Source organism: Agelaius tricolor, unplaced genomic scaffold, assembly GCF_023055355.1.
Source record: "Agelaius tricolor isolate 1412-34295 unplaced genomic scaffold, bAgeTri1.0.p SCAF_4, whole genome shotgun sequence".
Classification (NCBI taxonomy): Eukaryota; Metazoa; Chordata; class Aves; order Passeriformes; family Icteridae; genus Agelaius; species Agelaius tricolor.
Genome location: NW_027269264.1, coordinates 11,915,113 through 11,935,232, shown reverse-complemented (window position 1 = coordinate 11,935,232; position 20,120 = coordinate 11,915,113). Strand labels below are relative to the sequence as shown.

At 52.0% G+C, this 20,120-nt stretch overlaps 1 protein-coding gene across 1 annotated transcript; it reads right to left on the bottom strand.

Annotated features, from left to right (window-relative positions):
• Nucleotides 1–162: 162 nt before the first annotated feature.
• Nucleotides 163–13,872, bottom strand: LOC139589424 (serine/threonine-protein kinase PAK 3-like). Its single transcript, XM_071425895.1, has 13 exons — nt 13,780–13,872; nt 8,340–8,377; nt 7,848–7,970; nt 7,224–7,346; nt 6,918–6,997; nt 5,804–5,867; nt 4,508–4,556; nt 3,265–3,377; nt 2,621–2,738; nt 1,875–1,974; nt 1,249–1,445; nt 648–785; nt 163–252 (listed from the first exon to the last, which is right to left on the bottom strand). The coding sequence occupies exons 1-13, from the start codon at nt 13,870–13,872 to the stop codon at nt 163–165; spliced, it is 1,326 nt and encodes a 441-aa protein (XP_071281996.1).
• Between the last annotated feature and the right edge of the window lie 6,248 nt (nt 13,873–20,120).

Genomic DNA, 20,120 nt, shown 5'->3' with positions numbered 1-20,120 from the left:
ACAGTGAAGGTTTTATTTATTATAGTATTTATTTTGCCTATTCGAATAAAGAGACTACGAACTATGAGCTATAATCTAGAAACTACAAACTACGAGCTATAATCTACAAACTACAAACTACAAACTGCAAACTGCAAACAATAACAATGGCCTCTTCCAGGGCTAGTATCTCCTGTTGGCCATAAACTGCTGCGTGGCCATGATCAGAGGTGTCAGCTCGGAGGTCGGCTTGGCTGATGTTACAAACGGATGCTGCCCAAAGAGAAAAAGAAAAACATGAACTTGTACTTTCCTCACAGGCTGAAACAGGCTTTCTCTGGCTACCAGAAAGATACAGAAAGAAGAAAAGGAGGGCATTCTGGGCACCACTGTCTCCACATCCAGGACCTTGCTACATGAGGCAAAATGGCTCCCAATCCCACAAATCCGTGACTCCAGATGTCTTCAGCTTAAGGAGATTTGGTCTAGGTGACCTTGAAAGGCTCCTTCCAAGGCATCCTAGGCCAGGATTCTCCTTTGTTTTCCTTTGCAAGCCCCCAGAGGGGAGATTCTTAGGAGCGGGCTCCATCAGACGCCTTGGACTTGAGCAGATGAGGAGCCCCTGGCAGCGGGCAGCTGGCGCAGCCTGCAGCCGCTTTGCCTTTTACCTGCAGCAGTTCCTGGGCAGACCAGCGCCTGTCCTCGTCCCTCTCCAGGCAGCAGTGCAGAAAGTCTCGCAACCACGCCGACTGTTGCCTGGGCTTCTGCAGCTTTGGCCTGCCCCCGCTGCTGATCAGCTCTTGAACCTAGAGAAGAAGGAAATGCCACGCTCTACCTGTCTCCTTTGCACCCCAAACTGCTCACACACACCCCACCCCACGGGACAGGCTCCACTCTCCCGTGGCACTTTACTCCCTGCCAGAGCCTGGCAGATACCTTTCCTACCCCTACTGAAAGAACACAAAGCCACAGGCAGCCATAGCCAGTCCAATAGGCAAAGGCTCTTGCCTTCACCCCTGATTTCACTGGCTGATGGGGACTAAAAGCCCAGCTTTGCCCTTTTGTCAAAGCTTCCCTCAAGCAAAAGGCATCACCATTTTTTGTGCGGTTCGTGCACTGAAATGGCAAGGGGACAATCTGGACAAGGAGCACGAGAGACTATGCAGCCTGGAACCTCTCATTTCCAGGTGTTAGCAAGCTTGCCAGGCAGAAGAATGGGAGCAGATTATGTTTGGGTGTCAGCAGTATCTGAGAGCAGTTGCAGCGCACCGTGCGGGAGGTTTTCATCCGGTAAGGAGGCGCCCCTTCCACCATCTCGATCCCCACAATGCCAAAGGACCAGATGTCCACTTTGGGGCCATAGAGCTTCCTGGTGAAGATTTCTGGCGCCATCCAGTAAGTGGTCCCAACAGCTGATCTCCGTTTGCTCTGCTCAGCGGTCAGCTGAGCAGCAAGGCCAAAATCAGCTGAGGAGAAAAAACAGGCCAGCGTGAATGAGGAAAGCAAAGCAAAGAAATCCCCACTGTACCAATGTCCAAGAGGGCAGCGTGGAACCCGGCTGCCATCAAGGGGCCATGCTGCCATTCCTCTGGCCTGCAGCCGAGGAAATACGGAATTGGCCAGTTAGCAAAAGCCCCAGCTTTCAGGCAGTGGCTTTTAGTGCCCTGAAGCTATTAGACTGTAAGTGCCTTGCTTGGGAAGGGACACACGCACAAGCCAAAGGCACTCCTGAGCCCTTGTTCCCAGCAACACCTCCCTGCACCTTGGGGCTGTGCTCTGCACTTGTATCAGGGCAGCCTGGACTGCCACAGGCACCACTGCAGGGAACCGGCAGTCACCCAAAGGCAGCCCCACACCGCAGCCTGCCGCGGCTGAGCCTGGCCAACAACACCCACCCAACTTGACGGATCCGTCTAGACGCAGGAGAATGTTGTGGCTTTTGACGTCCCGGTGGATCACTTGCTTGGAGTGAAGGAAATCCAGGCCTTGCAGGCACTGAGAGAGGAAAAAGAAACACCAGCCTAAGTGGATTTCATCCCACAAGCAGGGAAGTGGCACATCTGCAACACTGCAACATTCCTGGGCCATGCTGAGCCATGGCACGACAGGCTGCTGGCAAGGGCAAGAGCTTGCTGCTCCAACACAAGGACAGCAGTGCCTTTCTAAGTGAGGGTGTGTGTGCTTCTGAAAGAGAAAGGACAATTGTTCCTCCGGCCACTGCCCTGCAACCACAGACTGAAGCAGCACTGCTGCAGTGGCTGTGCTCTCTCCAGCCAGACAAGAGTGGATGCTTTTGCAAACACCCCTTTGGTGCAAGGCTCTCTTGGAGGCTGAGCTCCATGACAGCCCAGTGTGTATCTTTGTCTGTGCCACTTATTTTACATTGTGCCACCAGCAACTTTGCCCGTCCAGGGAAGGAATGCAGCACACACAGGCTCCAGGCAAGTGTTTAGAGAGGCAAACACAAACACACTAGAAGAAGGGCAGGGACACTGGCAGGCACTTCAGATGCTCTTGCTACTGCCAGTCATAAGAGAAAGGCAGCAAGGAGGCTCAGAAGATGAAATCTCTCCTCTCCTTGTCACCCATTTGGAAGGACCATCCCGACCAAGGCATGGGAAGCACAGGCACTATCCCTTACCTCCCGAGAGACAGCTGCTATCTCTCCTTCTGCCAGACGAGTCTCCCTGATGACATCGTGTAAGGAACCTCCGTCCATGTATTCCATCACGAGCCAGAGTTCCTCGTCCAGCAGGTAGCTGAAAGGAGGAAACAACAGCCTGGAGATGAAGGTGTGGTGTGCACTCACACCACCTGATGGATTCTTGTTTCTGTGTCTCTCTCAGAGGAAGACAGGAGGAAGTGAGCAGTCATTCACTACGCTCTACAGGCCTTGAACTCTGGGCAATCTAAAACACTGCTTGCTATCCACACCAACGAACAGGCCAAGGGAAATACAATCTGCAGTGCTTTGGCAGCACTTCAGACCCATGGGGAAAAAATCCAACCCCAAAGCCAACAAATCCATGGGGAGAGAGCACAGGAACTTTGAGGCTGTTGGCTCAGTAAGATAGGGCCAAGTCCCGCCTTTGAAAGCGCCCTTCAAACTCAGCATGCCAGGAAAGAGTAATGCAGCCCCAATGCAATCTCCTCCCAAGACACTGTAGATCAGCCCAGAAACAGGAATGAACAGCTCCATCCTCTGCCATCCACCAAAGGAGTGCTTGAACCTCTGGCTTGCAGGATGTGAATGACCTTTCACAGCAGAACAGCAGAACCACTCACCTGTCTACATAGTTGACAAGGTTGGCGTGCTTATTGCCACGCATGACCTGGATTTCATTCAGGCACAGTTCGCTGCCGCTCTCTTGCAGGAGACTAATTTTCTTTATGGCCACCTAAAACGACATGGAAAACCATGAACCAAAGAAGTCTGTGGCACAGGACCACAAGGGCAACATGGAGACAGTGATTATGGGATGATAGTGCTGGGCTGGGCCAAGCTGCCTTGTGACAGGACATCAGACCGCCTGCTCGGGCACCTCCCAGGACACAGAGCCACATACCCTTTGCCCTGGAAACCTGGCAGAAACACGCTCTAAGCTCTCCACCTCAGAGGTCTAACAACACTCACTGTGCCCAGAGCCAGTCTTCTCCCATAGCCTTACTTTATCATCCCCATGCTCATTCACACACCTCTTGCAAGCAGGAAGCCATTTTGTGCCAGTAAAAATGGAGCAAAACTGCTGGGAAACCATTGGCACTTCTAGGGGATTGGATCATTACTCCAGCAGTCACTGGCATTCTCCATGGCACAACAACAAAGCAAACAGTTAGAGATGTGGCAGATAAAATGCTGTCCTAAAAACATCCTGAGGGCTATTCCTCCTAAGATATACAACCCTACATACTTCACAATGAAAAAATGCCACAATGATGAAAACATCATTAAGGACACCTCCAACAACCACAATCCTAGCATTTCCTCACTCCAGGAATTTTCATTTTGCTCCACTCAAATACTTTTCTTCACACCACTGACTTTTGCAATTACTGCCTGACTGTAAAACGAAATAACCCAGGCCATGATCTTCTAGGGATATACACCGGGCTATGGGCAGGGCTTAGGCCTTTGAGAGACTCCTTGCAGACCACTCTGTCTAAGCACAGTTCCAAGGGCAGCACTGCAGGTGCCTACAGAACTATCAGCACAATTCCCATGTATTTGCTAACAGCCGGAAAAGAGAACTCAGGAACCCTGCAGCCCCAAAGAGCAGTGCCATGCTCTGAGACACCACCTGGGCACTAAGACCCAGCCAGCGTGTCCTCCTCTGGCCTCCTTGCATTCCCAGGGGCAGCTGAGAAGGACAAAATCTGTCCCCACTGTATTTGGCAGGGCGGACACTGCTCTGCACTTCATCTGCCTTTGCAGCAAAGCTCTCCTGGCCACCCAAAGCTCAGCCACAGCTCACAGCAGAGGGGAGGGCACTCGAGAGCTGCAGAAGCTGCGGCGCTGCTTGGCGCTTACCTCTTCTCCTGTGGCAGTCTCCACTGCCATGCACACCGTGCCGAAACCCCTAGAAACAAAACAGCAGCGGAGAAAGAAGAAGTCCTTTAGTCCCTGCCACTGCAAGACACTGCAGTCCAATGGCAAATAAGTCCTGGGGCAAACAGTAAATGGAATAGGACAGATTCTCGTCTGGGTCTTTCCCCCCTTTTCTCTTTCTGTATCTGTACATGTGTGGGATTTTTCCAGGAACTTGCCAGTTGGGCCTTCTCCCACTTCTCCTTGGAGCCTGTCTTCCAAACTCAAGCACCACTACGGAGGCCTTCTGAGAAGCCCGAGGGCACGGAACAGCCATTGCAGGAAAGCCTCCAGACACAGATCCCTTCTCCAGCTTGCAAGGAAGTTAGTGCCCGGCCACAGCTGCAGCCACAGCCAGAGCAGGGAAAGGCTTCCATTGCTGCACACACAAATGGAGAAGTCCTCAAAACACTGGATCCTTGGACAGCGGTGTTCTGAGTCCAGAGCTGTTGTCAGCTGCTTCTCTTCAGTGCACCAGACACCTGGAGGACTCTGCTTTTCTGGAGACTTCTTGTACATTTGGCTTCTCACAGGGAAAATGTTGCAAATCAGTCCCATTTCCAGTCAGCAGAGCCGGCTTTCAAAGGGAACAGCTTGGTGGATTCTTTGCAGGAAAGGCCTAAACCCCACAGGATCCACCAGGGTTCTGCCATCAGCCAGATGATGCCTTTTCCTCTGGAGTGCATTGGCACTGGCCATTGCCCTGAAGCTTTGTCTTTTGCCACCTCAGCTACAAAAGAGAGCTGCTTCTTTCATTTCTGCTTTTGGCTGCTAGGCTAGGTGGTGGCCATCCAGACCACTGAATCTTGCTTTCAGCAAAATACTGGAAAGAAATGTTACCCAGAGCTGTTCCCTGACAGCTGTCAGCTGCTGACTTGACCTCTGAGGCAACAAAGTTTCTCCTCCTTTCATTCCCACGCATTCTGTATTCTTTTGAGACATGCCAAAATGCTTTCTCCTAGGAAGAGCGGCAATCAGGTGCAACAGACTTGAGGGACAGGAGATCTGCCAGGTGCTGCTCTTTGCCGCAGAAAAGACATTGCCAGCGTCCAGGTGTCTTTGCCGCCATGCCTTCGGACCACAGCTGTAAATGCTGACCAGTACTGAGAGATCATCAGGCATCATCCTAACGCAGTGTCTGAACAGCTTTGGAGCTTGCCTGACGTCGCTCTGGGGAGATGTGACACCAGCAAAATGCACAGGCCCTGCCTTTGAAGAAGGAGCTGTGGCTGCACTCACCCTTTGCCAATGGTTTCCAGCTCTGTGTATTCAGCCTCAGGATCTCCCTCGCTCACCAGCATCTCTGTAAAAATCCCAAGGAAAGATGCTCACTTCAAAAGAGATCCCACCCTGCAGCAGATCAGAAAGGCAGCCCCACTCTCTGCAACTCTGGGCCCTTTCAACTCAGGCAGTCGGCAAACAACAACACCACCGCACCACCACCACCACCACCACCTCAGAAACAACAGCAGCAAGACGAGCAGCCCTGCAGCACAGATGGCCTGCACCAAACTAGACGTCTAAACTAAAATCTAAGCACGTGCAGAAACAGTCAGAGGATGCAGGGATCAGAAAGCTGTAACCAAGAGAACTGGTTGTTGTCTAGAAATGTTAAGGGCAGCAGGAATAACAAAACCTTGCTGTTCCTGGCAATCAACACTCTGTGACCTTCAAGCAAAGCTTTAATCCTTGCAAACATCAAAGGCATCTTGGCTCCTGGAATCAATTGTTCTCAACAGCTGCCCTTTGCAGGACAGCAAGAATATTGCAAAGTGCTTCCAGCAGAAGCACAATCTGCAGCTTTGAGCAGGACAATTTTGCCTAAACAATGGCCTTCTGCCTTTCAGGAGCAGCAGCTCATGTTCCAACCTACTGTGCTGGGCCTTAGGAATGAGGTGCCTCAGCCTTTAGGACAGGCCGAGTTCTGAAGATGACCTTGGCCGTGCCCCACAGGAGCTCCTTGAGGCCTACTCATTGGCTGGGTCACGGCCTCCTGCTCAGCCAGAAACAATCTCTGGTTTGCCTTTTGCCTCCAGGGAAGCTCAGGCAAAGCCAAGCCAGGCTGAGCTGCTCTCAGAGGCAGGAGCAACACCCCGGTGACCCCTCACCACCTCAAAGCACAACAACAGGTCCTGTGTGGAGGCCTCAGGAGCTGGCACTCAGCTGAGGAGGAACAGGAGCTGGGACAGCTCATGCCGACACACGCACACACAGGGCACTGCTCCAGCAGACAAGGATCACAAAGGACGTACTCAGCATGGCCAGGCACTTGTCCTCTGTCCTCTCTCCCAGCTGCTCTCTGCTGCCAGAGGAGCTACTGGTGCTCCAGATGCACGAGCTGCTCCCGCTGCACTTGCCAGCTTGGGGACTGGAGGCTCCTTCAGAGCCTTCTGCTGCAGCTCCTGCAGGTGCCAGGACAGAGGAGGTGGAGCTCTGGGAAAAGAAATGAGTGAGGTCACAAATGTGCCTGGCAGAGGTGCCCCTGCCATCCCATTTCAAATGCAAGCCCCTGGGAAGATGCTGCTGGCCACAGCCAGGGCTCTTCACCTCTCAGCTTTTGCAGCCCGCTTCTCCAGCTCAAGGCCCAAAATCCAAAGGCTGCTTTTACACCACGGACAAAATGACACCACACACACTGCTAACCAAAGCAGGCACTTACTGATGATGTTTGCTCTGGGCCTGGGCTGACAGCAGGGGCAGGTTCATGAGCACCTTCCTCCTCTTCAGCCTCTTCCTCGCGTGCAGAGGCAGCCAGAGCAGGTGCTGACGCTGCCCTTCTGCTCTGGGGACACACAGCAGCATGAGGGACAGGAAAGAACCTGGCATTCACCACCTCACCTATATTCAGCTACAGGCCCCGCTGCATCTCAGCTGTTCCTTTCGCTACTGACAGCTGCTGTCTGCGCAGGGCCAGGTCCCTCCTGGGGACAGTGTCTCCTCATATCCTGCAAGCTTCTGAACTGCACCTTTGCACTGCTCTCTTCACTGGGGACAGGGAGCCTGCACAGCCACTGGCCACCAAGGGCCTCACTTGTACCCCAGCAGCATGCCAAGACATCCTAATGCTACCTCCTGTCTCTTGCTAAGACAAATTCACAGCCTCTTTCAGAACAGTAGGAAGGTGATCCCTGAACTTCCAAGTTCCAGGCCTCACTGCCTGCGGGAAGGGCAGGAAAGATTCCAGCCCTCAGCATCTTCAGCCAGGCACGGGAGGTGCTGTCTGATCAGAAACTTGCAGCTATGCTTTGCTCCAGCCACAGGACTGCCCAGAGCTGCCACTTACTGATGCTGCATGCTCAGGCCCTGCAGTGGCAGCAGGTACACTTTGCTGGGCATCTTCCTCCCCTTGGGCCTCTTCTTCAGGAAGACACACAGCCACTGGAGGCTCCGAGGTTCCCTTTGGGCTCTGCAGACAGACAGCAGCGTCCTTTATATTCAGCTCTAGACCCAGATGCACTCAGGAGAAAGCATCTGCAGAGAAATGGGATTCTAAGGTGCTCAGACTCAAGTAGAATGGGCCAGCTGGATTGGACTGCGCTCTCTTGTACAGGAGAAATTCCATCATGGCAGCCACCACATTCAGCTGCTTAAAAGTTCTGGAAAGGAACGGGAGAAAACAGCCCTGGGTCCTCCTGCTGCTGCTGTTGCTGCAAAGGGCCTGGGCTGTACTTTCATTCATCCAGCCAGGCTGGCACCGGACTGCAACAGGCCCAGCTCACAGCTTGCTCCGCAATTGCCAAATGCTACCAAGGCCAGAGGCTCCTTTGCCACTCACCCAAAGAGCGGATTCTCTCCAGGCACGGCTGATGTGACCTGCAACACACAAGGGAAAAAGAACCAGATGCTCTAAGAAAACTGCCTGTGCTGGCCATGCCCACCCCAAAGTCAACCCAAAGACAGAGCATTCTGCTTTCACTACACCACTCCAGCAGCATCCCTTGTGGCACACAGCAAGCAAGACAACAGCAGCACAAAATACTGCCTGGTGTCTACCTTGTCTCTCCTCTTTGGCCACTCAACCCATAGAAACTTGAGACTAAGTCTACAAGTGGTTCTCTAACAGTCATTGCTTCTGCCCCACCTCACCCAGCAGCGGCTACAGCTCCTCTCTTTGCTGTATTTCAGTCTGCTCAAGACATTGCATGCAGCAATTGCCATGAGCTTACTGAAAACCTTTCCCCAGGGAGGCTTCACCCAAGTCCCTCTGAGCCATGGTGGCAGTCCTATCATGACACAGCACAGGAACAGCTCCTGTGTGTGGGAGCGTACAAGAACTCCTCAAAAATGTCCATCTCAGAGGCCTTTACCAAGCTCATTCTGTGATTTCATCACAGAACAAATGGCTCTTTTAGCGCGCAGGAAGTGTCAAGTTCCACAGGCACATGCTGGGATGAGGGAATGCAGACAAGAAGCCTTGAACTGAGGGACTTTGCCTCAGTCCTGGAGAGCAGTGCACAGCTTTTACAAGGATGCCTGCCAAGCTCTCTCTTCCAGTCTTCCCATCGTGGAAGTTGTCTTGCTTGAGCCAGCAAACTGAGGAGACTCCAGACTCCATTGCCACAGGCCGTGGCACGCTCCCCGCAGGCTACATCACAAATGCTGCCCATGCCCCACTGGCTAGAGACACGCCCTTCTTAGCTGTGGGCAGGGGTGTTACCCAGCTGAAGGCCTCTTTGTGGCATTTGGGTTTCCATATGCTGCACTGAAGGAAAACGTCTACTTACGTGCCAGGTGGGTGAAAAAGTAGCCGGAATAAGCCACGGTAAAAGCCGTGAAAGCTGCAGCACACACTCCCTCCATGGCTGGAGCAGTGCTGCTCAATCTGCAAGGGACAAAGGCTGTAGGGAGAAACCAAAAACCTCAGAGTCCTGCTGGCAGAGACCTCGTCGATCAGCAGGCTCCCCTGCAGTGAGCGTGCCGCAGAGCTGCTCTGCACACTGAGCCCTTCCGGGCCTCGGCACAGCAACTCTGCCTGACAACGCTGCCATGCGGCCGCTGACATCACAATAGCAGTGCCCTGGGCTGCTTTGTGAGTTCATGCACAGAACCACACCTTCTCCACAGATAATGCCAAAAAAAGCCTGCAGCGTTCTCCTCTGCTACAAAGCCACACAAAAAGCCCTCCTAGTCCATCACCTGTTGCTCAAGGCATCTAAGAGTAAAAACACACTAAGCCCCTCTAGCCCACACTGAGAAGCTGAGCACTGAGAAGGGAGCAGGATGTGAGGAACCACATTAGTGCTCTTTGGCCACTATTGCTTCTGAGCAAAAACCAGAAGGCTTCTTCCAGCGGGACCTCCCTTAGTTCTAGAAAGCAGCAAACTATCAGAACCCAGGAAATTCCTCTCCCTGCCCTGGAGGGCTCAAGCCGCTGCCCGGGGGCTCAGAGACTTTGGCACAGAGCCCAAGATGCCTGTGCCTTTGATTTAGCCCTTGGAAAAAACAATCACCAGTCTTGATATGAAGAATTACATGTCAAAGGAGTTTAAGTAGAATAATAGGTAGTTGGTCACCAGGTGAAAAATAGATTTTTGAGGTTTTGAAAATGACAGCTCGGGGGTCTCAAGATGGAGGAATTTGGATGTGTGCCTTGTCCTTTTTCCTCCTTCTTCCTAGCCACCATCTTCTGAGTGATGTTGGCACTTTTAGATTGGTTTAGAGGAGAAGTTCACTGTCTCACATAGGTGATAGGTATTGGGAAGTTATTGTAAATAGTGTACACATAGTTTTGGGTATAAAAAGACAACACTGCCTCTGAGGTGGGCAGTGTGCCTCAACCCAAGCTGCTAGACAGACCTTGGCACGTTGGAGAAAGAATATTATAGATAAGAAACAATAAACAACCTTGAGACCAAGAACAGAAGAGTTCCCACTCCTTCTTCAACTGCCGGGCTGGGGAAAGAGACTTTCTAACGCATCTCAGGGTCACTCTGACCAGCAGAGATTACAAGAGCAAACAGGGAGAAGCATGACTTCAATGACATTTAGAGTTTCCTCCTAGGTACAGAGACAAGGCCATGTGTCTTTCAGCACTATTTATTCAAAGCATTTTACATCACAGCCGTGGCTGTGATTTCAGCAGGGAAACGCCATGACAGGAAATGCAAGGAGGATCCTTCTCTCTGACTCACTCTAGCAGAGAGGCCTTGGCACCAAAGCACCACCACCATTTTTTCCCCCCACTTTTGTCCTTCTTCAGTAATTTTTAGGACACAGGGCTGAGATGGGTGGCACTGAAATGACAGCTCTGACACACAGCTGAAACCATCAGGGCCAGGGGGGCATGTGCGACTGTTTTTCTTCTCCAGCAGAACAAGGCAAGCCAGAGTGCTGACACTGATACCAAGTGAGTTCAGCCAAGCCCAAAGGGAGTGCAGCCAAGCCCAAAGGGAGTGCAGCCAAGCCAAGTGCAGCCCAGCAGGCTGGTAGGAAGAGGCAGCAAAGCGGCAGATCCCATTGCCACGCACACGCCCGGCGTGGCGGACTGATGGCAGCGGCAGTGCCAAACAGAGCTCCGCAGGGAGAGACAGACACCCATCACCATCGCCACTGCCACCAGCACTGCCGCAGAGAGGGAGCAGCAAACTGCCACTGCAGGGCCAGAGCTGCTCCCGGCAGCACCAGCAGCCCCCATCTACCATCAGAACCATGCTGGAAGCCCTGGCCATCCTGTCTTTGCTCCAGGGGCCCCGTGTGACACTGCACCTTTCTTGCTTAAGCCATTACCTCTTTTGCACAATTTTCTTCCTATTGTCGTCTACTGCTTTTTTGCCCCCCGCCCCCTCACTACATTATAACTCTAACATTCTCAGCTTCTCATAGATTGGTTTTTCCATTGTCCCCCTCCATTGTGGTGGAGAAGGGGAGAGAGGAGAGGCTTTCCCAGGACTACCTCAAGAAGAGGACATAGAAAGGAGGGAAGGCCTTAGAAAGAAAAAACAACGCTCAGGATGCCTCTTTGGGAGGGAAGCAAATGTGCAAGCTTCTTAATATCCAGCCACAAATCTCTGGAGTCTTGACAGCCAAGAAGCACAGGAACCTGCAAACCTTGTTGTGAGACACTGGAGGACATTGCTGGCTCAAGCCCTTTCAGGCGCTTGTAGGTGGGGAAAGGGGCAGATCAAGCCTTGCTCTGCTGAGGCCATGCCCTACTCTGCACACCCCACACCCCCAGGCCTGCATCCCGGCCCAGCTGTGGCCGCTGATCCCTGGCACACCAGAGGCTCCACACCTGTGTCTGGAGCCCCTAACCCAGCTCCTAAATGGCCAGGTGAGTGGGAGCCCCATGTGGGGGAAGGCCCCAGGAAAGCCAAAGGCTATTTACCTCGGGATGTGTGGCCACCACATCTCTTGACCCTACCTCCTCTTGGTCTCATTTGCAAGCTGAGCTTCCTATCCCCTTTCAAAGCCTTTCACAGTCTAGTGCTCTGTCAACAGTGCCTCAGTTCCATGGTGGGAATTCTGAAGTCCTTTCAGAGAAGCCTTGCCTGAAAGAGAACAGGTCTGGCTTGCAGTGCATTGCTCTGGAGGCCTTAGGAAGTTGCTTTGCCAGCCCTTACCCACTTACTGGCCAAAAAACACACGTGAAAGACTGAAGCTTTGCCAGCTGTGACAGTGGTCCAAAGAGAAGGCAGTTAGGGGCAAAATAAGGAGAATTATTTTGGTGCTGGCACGCACATCAGGTACCAGGTGGGTGAGAAAAGCCATCTGTAAATAGCTCAGCTGACAATCAGGGAGGGGAAGGTGCAAAGAAAAGCAGAGGTAGAAATCTCAAAGGAATGAGAGGACTATGTCCAGAAGTTGAAACTAGCCAAAAGAAAAAACACAAAAAAAAAGAATAATTGGATGAAATACTGATAAAATTCAGCAAGTCTTCTCTTGGTGCTGGATGGTGCATTGGGGGATAGTGTTGGCAGCTTGGGTGCCCATCCCAAAGCCATCACCTGTTTTTCCTGTGCCCTGACGGGTTCAGACAGGCTGTTGATCTGCATGGCCACTCCCAGTTGGCCCCAGAGTCCTCTCCACTTCATGATCAGCTCACCATAAGTTTTCTGGCTGTCATCCGTTGTGGCTTCTCTTCTCCTGAGGCTTGGTGTTGGTCATTGTTGTCTGATGTGTGGCTGTGTGGTCATTTTTGGCCCGTGCCCTCCAGGACAAACCCCCACACTCCCCCTTTTTTGTTTTATTTAAAATGAAAGGTATAACAATCATAGTAAAAATAATATCTTCTTATACCTAAAACCAACACAATACTTAGTAGATTTTAACTAAACTTGGGAATTAAAATGAACAGGTGGGTTGATATTGCAGACATAAGCAAACAATAAGAAAATACAATTTTCATTTTCCCTCACTTCGCGGGCCCTGACTCCCAGATGGCTCCCCGCCACTTCATTCCCTTTCACTTACCCACAAAACAAAAGAGAACAGAAAATCAAAGCCAAAAGACTTATGGTGGAACCTTTCCCGCGTGGCCTTCAGCAAACACACAAGTCAAAAGAAAAGGTTTCATGGGGGACTAGAATGGGGGAACCTTCCGGTGGTGCAGGGCACAGAACTCCTGTGGGGGCAACAGAGTCGGTCCTCCAGCTGTTTTATTCTCAACTTCTATTGTAGCGCTGATCTCTGACATATGTATTGCAGCAAAAATGGGGGACTGCTAATACAAGAGGAAAGTGCGGGCAGGGTTGAGGGCAGTCAGAAAGTGGGTTAGGGTAGAATCCAGGACACCATGGCCGGTGCCGTCCTGGCAAGGGGTCAGAAGAGGAGGGGAGATGGCAGATGGCTGGTGGCTCGCCTTTGCTTGCTCTTGAGCAGGTTCCATCTCCTGGCCTGTCCTTCTCAGGGACAATGGGTTCAGGGAAGTGGGGGAAGAACATGAAAACTGGGAAAGGAAGTCTATCAAATATTGTGCAACCAAAATTTAAATTTAAATTTAAATGGTAGTCAAATATACCATCAGTTACCACCAAACATAGCAAAGTAAATGATTTTCAATAATCACGGTATCAAATGTATATTGAAACGATAAACAGGAGACCATGGGGGAGGTTAAAGTCTAGGGGACATTCTTCCAGGCCACAGCCCCAGGAAGTGCCCTAGCAGGCCCACAGGCCTCCACAGTGGCTCAGGCAGGTCCCAACTGCACAAGTTTTCGCTCCCTCATGTTGGCCTTGGGTCCCGTGGCAGAACTTGCCTTCCCACTGGACACTCACCTGCGCCTGAGCCCCTGGAGAAGCCCGGCTCCCTCCCCCTCTGCCCACAGCCACAGCAGCATCCCCAGCAGTGACACCACTGCTCTGCTCCATTCTGCCCTACTCTGCTCCTCTAGCCACAGCTGCAATGCCTCTATCTCCACAAGAGCTTGTGGCCTGTAGGCACTGAAGGAAGAAGACCTTTGCACGCTTCCAAACCCTGCCACAAATCCCCATCCATGTGTCTTCCCACATCGAAGAAACACTTGACCATTCAGAAGCAAATTTAGAGCTTATTCACAGGGTGAGAACAAAGGGAAGCTTCCAGCACAGTGAAGGTTTTATTTATTATAGTATTTATTTTGCCTATTCGAATAAAGAGACTACGAACTATGAGCTATAATCTAGAAACTACAAACTACGAGCTATAATCTACAAACTACAAACTACAAACTGCAAACTGCAAACAATAACAATGGCCTCTTCCAGGGCTAGTATCTCCTGTTGGCCATAAACTGCTGCGTGGCCATGATCAGAGGTGTCAGCTCGGAGGTCGGCTTGGCTGATGTTACAAACGGATGCTGCCCAAAGAGAAAAAGAAAAACATGAACTTGTACTTTCCTCACAGGCTGAAACAGGCTTTCTCTGGCTACCAGAAAGATACAGAAAGAAGAAAAGGAGGGCATTCTGGGCACCACTGTCTCCACATCCAGGACCTTGCTACATGAGGCAAAATGGCTCCCAATCCCACAAATCCGTGACTCCAGATGTCTTCAGCTTAAGGAGATTTGGTCTAGGTGACCTTGAAAGGCTCCTTCCAAGGCATCCTAGGCCAGGATTCTCCTTTGTTTTCCTTTGCAAGCCCCCAGAGGGGAGATTCTTAGGAGCGGGCTCCATCAGACGCCTTGGACTTGAGCAGATGAGGAGCCCCTGGCAGCGGGCAGCTGGCGCAGCCTGCAGCCGCTTTGCCTTTTACCTGCAGCAGTTCCTGGGCAGACCAGCGCCTGTCCTCGTCCCTCTCCAGGCAGCAGTGCAGAAAGTCTCGCAACCACGCCGACTGTTGCCTGGGCTTCTGCAGCTTTGGCCTGCCCCCGCTGCTGATCAGCTCTTGAACCTAGAGAAGAAGGAAATGCCACGCTCTACCTGTCTCCTTTGCACCCCAAACTGCTCACACACACCCCACCCCACGGGACAGGCTCCACTCTCCCGTGGCACTTTACTCCCTGCCAGAGCCTGGCAGATACCTTTCCTACCCCTACTGAAAGAACACAAAGCCACAGGCAGCCATAGCCAGTCCAATAGGCAAAGGCTCTTGCCTTCACCCCTGATTTCACTGGCTGATGGGGACTAAAAGCCCAGCTTTGCCCTTTTGTCAAAGCTTCCCTCAAGCAAAAGGCATCACCATTTTTTGTGCGGTTCGTGCACTGAAATGGCAAGGGGACAATCTGGACAAGGAGCACGAGAGACTATGCAGCCTGGAACCTCTCATTTCCAGGTGTTAGCAAGCTTGCCAGGCAGAAGAATGGGAGCAGATTATGTTTGGGTGTCAGCAGTATCTGAGAGCAGTTGCAGCGCACCGTGCGGGAGGTTTTCATCCGGTAAGGAGGCGCCCCTTCCACCATCTCGATCCCCACAATGCCAAAGGACCAGATGTCCACTTTGGGGCCATAGAGCTTCCTGGTGAAGATTTCTGGCGCCATCCAGTAAGTGGTCCCAACAGCTGATCTCCGTTTGCTCTGCTCAGCGGTCAGCTGAGCAGCAAGGCCAAAATCAGCTGAGGAGAAAAAACAGGCCAGCGTGAATGAGGAAAGTAAAGCAAAGAAATCCCCACTGTACCAATGTCCAAGAGGGCAGCGTGGAACCCGGCTGCCATCAAGGGGCCATGCTGCCATTCCTCTGGCCTGCAGCCGAGGAAATACGGAATTGGCCAGTTAGCAAAAGCCCCAGCTTTCAGGCAGTGGCTTTTAGTGCCCTGAAGCTATTAGACTGTAAGTGCCTTGCTTGGGAAGGGACACACGCACAAGCCAAAGGCACTCCTGAGCCCTTGTTCCCAGCAACACCTCCCTGCACCTTGGGGCTGTGCTCTGCACTTGTATCAGGGCAGCCTGGACTGCCACAGGCACCACTGCAGGGAACCGGCAGTCACCCAAAGGCAGCCCCACACCGCAGCCTGCCGCGGCTGAGCCTGGCCAACAACACCCACCCAACTTGACGGATCCGTCTAGACGCAGGAGAATGTTGTGGCTTTTGACGTCCCGGTGGATCACTTGCTTGGAGTGAAGGAAATCCAGGCCTTGCAGGCACTGAGAGAGGAAAAAGAAACACCAGCCTAAGTGGATTTCATCCCACAAGCAGGGAAGTGGCACATCTGCAACACTGCAACATTCCTGGGCCATGCTGAGCCATGGCACGACAGGCTGCTGGCAAGGGCAAGAGCTTGCTGCTCCAACACAAGGACAGCAGTGCCTTTCTAAGTGAGGGTGTGTGTGCTTCTGAAAGAGAAAGGACAATTGTTCCTCCGGCCACTGCCCTGCAACCACAGACTGAAGCAGCACTGCTGCAGTGGCTGTGCTCTCTCCAGCCAGACAAGAGTGGATGCTTTTGCAAACACCCCTTTGGTGCAAGGCTCTCTTGGAGGCTGAGCTCCATGACAGCCCAGTGTGTATCTTTGTCTGTGCCACTTATTTTACATTGTGCCACCAGCAACTTTGCCCGTCCAGGGAAGGAATGCAGCACACACAGGCTCCAGGCAAGTGTTTAGAGAGGCAAACACAAACACACTAGAAGAAGGGCAGGGACACTGGCAGGCACTTCAGATGCTCTTGCTACTGCCAGTCATAAGAGAAAGGCAGCAAGGAGGCTCAGAAGATGAAATCTCTCCTCTCCTTGTCACCCATTTGGAAGGACCATCCCGACCAAGGCATGGGAAGCACAGGCACTATCCCTTACCTCCCGAGAGACAGCTGCTATCTCTCCTTCTGCCAGACGAGTCTCCCTGATGACATCGTGTAAGGAACCTCCGTCCATGTATTCCATCACGAGCCAGAGTTCCTCGTCCAGCAGGTAGCTGAAAGGAGGAAACAACAGCCTGGAGATGAAGGTGTGGTGTGCACTCACACCACCTGATGGATTCTTGTTTCTGTGTCTCTCTCAGAGGAAGACAGGAGGAAGTGAGCAGTCATTCACTACGCTCTACAGGCCTTGAACTCTGGGCAGTCTAAAACACTGCTTGCTATCCACACCAACGAACAGGCCAAGGGAAATACAATCTACAGTGCTTTGGCAGCACTTCAGACCCATGGGGAAAAAATCCAACCCCAAAGCCAACAAATCCATGGGGAGAGAGCACAGGAACTTTGAGGCTGTTGGCTCAGTAAGATAGGGCCAAGTCCCGCCTTTGAAAGCGCCCTTCAAACTCAGCATGCCAGGAAAGAGTAATGCAGCCCCAATGCAATCTCCTCCCAAGACACTGTAGATCAGCCCAGAAACAGGAATGAACAGCTCCATCCTCTGCCATCCACCAAAGGAGTGCTTGAACCTCTGGCTTGCAGGATGTGAATGACCTTTCACAGCAGAACAGCAGAACCACTCACCTGTCTACATAGTTGACAAGGTTGGCGTGCTTATTGCCACGCATGACCTGGATTTCATTCAGGCACAGTTCGCTGCCGCTCTCTTGCAGGAGACTAATTTTCTTTATGGCCACCTAAAACGACATGGAAAACCATGAACCAAAGAAGTCTGTGGCACAGGACCACAAGGGCAACATGGAGACAGTGATTATGGGATGATAGTGCTGGGCTGGGCCAAGCTGCCTTGTGACAGGACATCAGACCGCCTGCTCGGGCACCTCCCAGGACACAGAGCCACATACCCTTTGCCCTGGAAACCTGGCAGAAACACGCTCTAAGCTCTCCACCTCAGAGGTCTAACAACACTCACTGTGCCCATAGCCAGTCTTCTCCCATAGCCTTACTTTATCATCCCCATGCTCATTCACACACCTCTTGCAAGCAGGAAGCCATTTTGTGCCAGTAAAAATGGAGCAAAACTGCTGGGAAACCATTGGCACTTCTAGGGGATTGGATCATTACTCCAGCAGTCACTGGCATTCTCCATGGCACAACAACAAAGCAAACAGTTAGAGATGTGGCAGATAAAATGCTGTCCTAAAAACATCCTGAGGGCTATTCCTCCTAAGATATACAACCCTACATACTTCACAATGAAAAAATGCCACAATGATGAAAACATCATTAAGGACACCTCCAAAAACCACAATCCTAGCATTTCCTCACTCCAGGAATTTTCATTTTGCTCCACTCAAATACTTTTCTTCACACCACTGACTTTTGCAATTACTGCCTGACTGTAAAACGAAATAACCCAGGCCATGATCTTCTAGGGATATACACCGGGCTATGGGCAGGGCTTAGGCCTTTGAGAGACTCCTTGCAGACCACTCTGTCTAAGCACAGTTCCAAGGGCAGCACTGCAGGTGCCTACAGAACTATCAGCACAATTCCCATGTATTTGCTAACAGCCGGAAAAGAGAACTCAGGAACCCTGCAGCCCCAAAGAGCAGTGCCATGCTCTGAGACACCACCTGGGCACTAAGACCCAGCCAGCGTGTCCTCCTCTGGCCTCCTTGCATTCCCAGGGGCAGCTGAGAAGGACAAAATCTGTCCCCACTGTATTTGGCAGGGCGGACACTGCTCTGCACTTCATCTGCCTTTGCAGCAAAGCTCTCCTGGCCACCCAAAGCTCAGCCACAGCTCACAGCAGAGGGGAGGGCACTCGAGAGCTGCAGAAGCTGCGGCGCTGCTTGGCGCTTACCTCTTCTCCTGTGGCAGTCTCCACTGCCATGCACACCGTGCCGAAACCCCTAGAAACAAAACAGCAGCGGAGAAAGAAGAAGTCCTTTAGTCCCTGCCACTGCAAGACACTGCAGTCCAATGGCAAATAAGTCCTGGGGCAAACAGTAAATGGAATAGGACAGATTCTCGTCTGGGTCTTTCCCCCCTTTTCTCTTTCTGTATCTGTACATGTGTGGGATTTTTCCAGGAACTTGCCAGTTGGGCCTTCTCCCACTTCTCCTTGGAGCCTGTCTGCCAAACTCAAGCACCACTACGGAGGCCTTCTGAGAAGCCCGAGGGCACGGAACAGCCATTGCAGGAAAGCCTCCAGACACAGATCCCTTCTCCAGCTTGCAAGGAAGTTAGTGCCCGGCCACAGCTGCAGCCACAGCCAGAGCAGGGAAAGGCTTCCATTGCTGCACACACAAATGGAGAAGTCCTCAAAACACTGGATCCTTGGACAGCGGTGTTCTGAGTCCAGAGCTGTTGTCAGCTGCTTCTCTTCAGTGCACCAGACACCTGGAGGACTCTGCTTTTCTGGAGACTTCTTGTACATTTGGCTTCTCACAGGGAAAATGTTGCAAATCAGTCCCATTTCCAGTCAGCAGAGCCGGCTTTCAAAGGGAACAGCTTGGTGGATTCTTTGCAGGAAAGGCCTAAACCCCACAGGATCCACCAGGGTTCTGCCATCAGCCAGATGATGCCTTTTCCTCTGGAGTGCATTGGCACTGGCCATTGCCCTGAAGCTTTGTCTTTTGCCACCTCAGCTACAAAAGAGAGCTGCTTCTTTCATTTCTGCTTTTGGCTGCTAGGCTAGGTGGTGGCCATCCAGACCACTGAATCTTGCTTTCAGCAAAATACTGGAAAGAAATGTTACCCAGAGCTGTTCCCTGACAGCTGTCAGCTGCTGACTTGACCTCTGAGGCAACAAAGTTTCTCCTCCTTTCATTCCCACGCATTCTGTATTCTTTTGAGACATGCCAAAATGCTTTCTCCTAGGAAGAGCGGCAATCAGGTGCAACAGACTTGAGGGACAGGAGATCTGCCAGGTGCTGCTCTTTGCCGCAGAAAAGACATTGCCAGCGTCCAGGTGTCTTTGCCGCCATGCCTTCGGACCACAGCTGTAAATGCTGACCAGTACTGAGAGATCATCAGGCATCATCCTAACGCAGTGTCTGAACAGCTTTGGAGCTTGCCTGACGTCGCTCTGGGGAGATGTGACACCAGCAAAATGCACAGGCCCTGCCTTTGAAGAAGGAGCTGTGGCTGCACTCACCCTTTGCCAATGGTTTCCAGCTCTGTGTATTCAGCCTCAGGATCTCCCTCGCTCACCAGCATCTCTGTAAAAATCCCAAGGAAAGATGCTCACTTCAAAAGAGATCCCACCCTGCAGCAGATCAGAAAGGCAGCCCCACTCTCTGCAACTCTGGGCCCTTTCAACTCAGGCAGTCGGCAAACAACAACACCACCGCACCACCACCACCACCACCACCTCAGAAACAACAG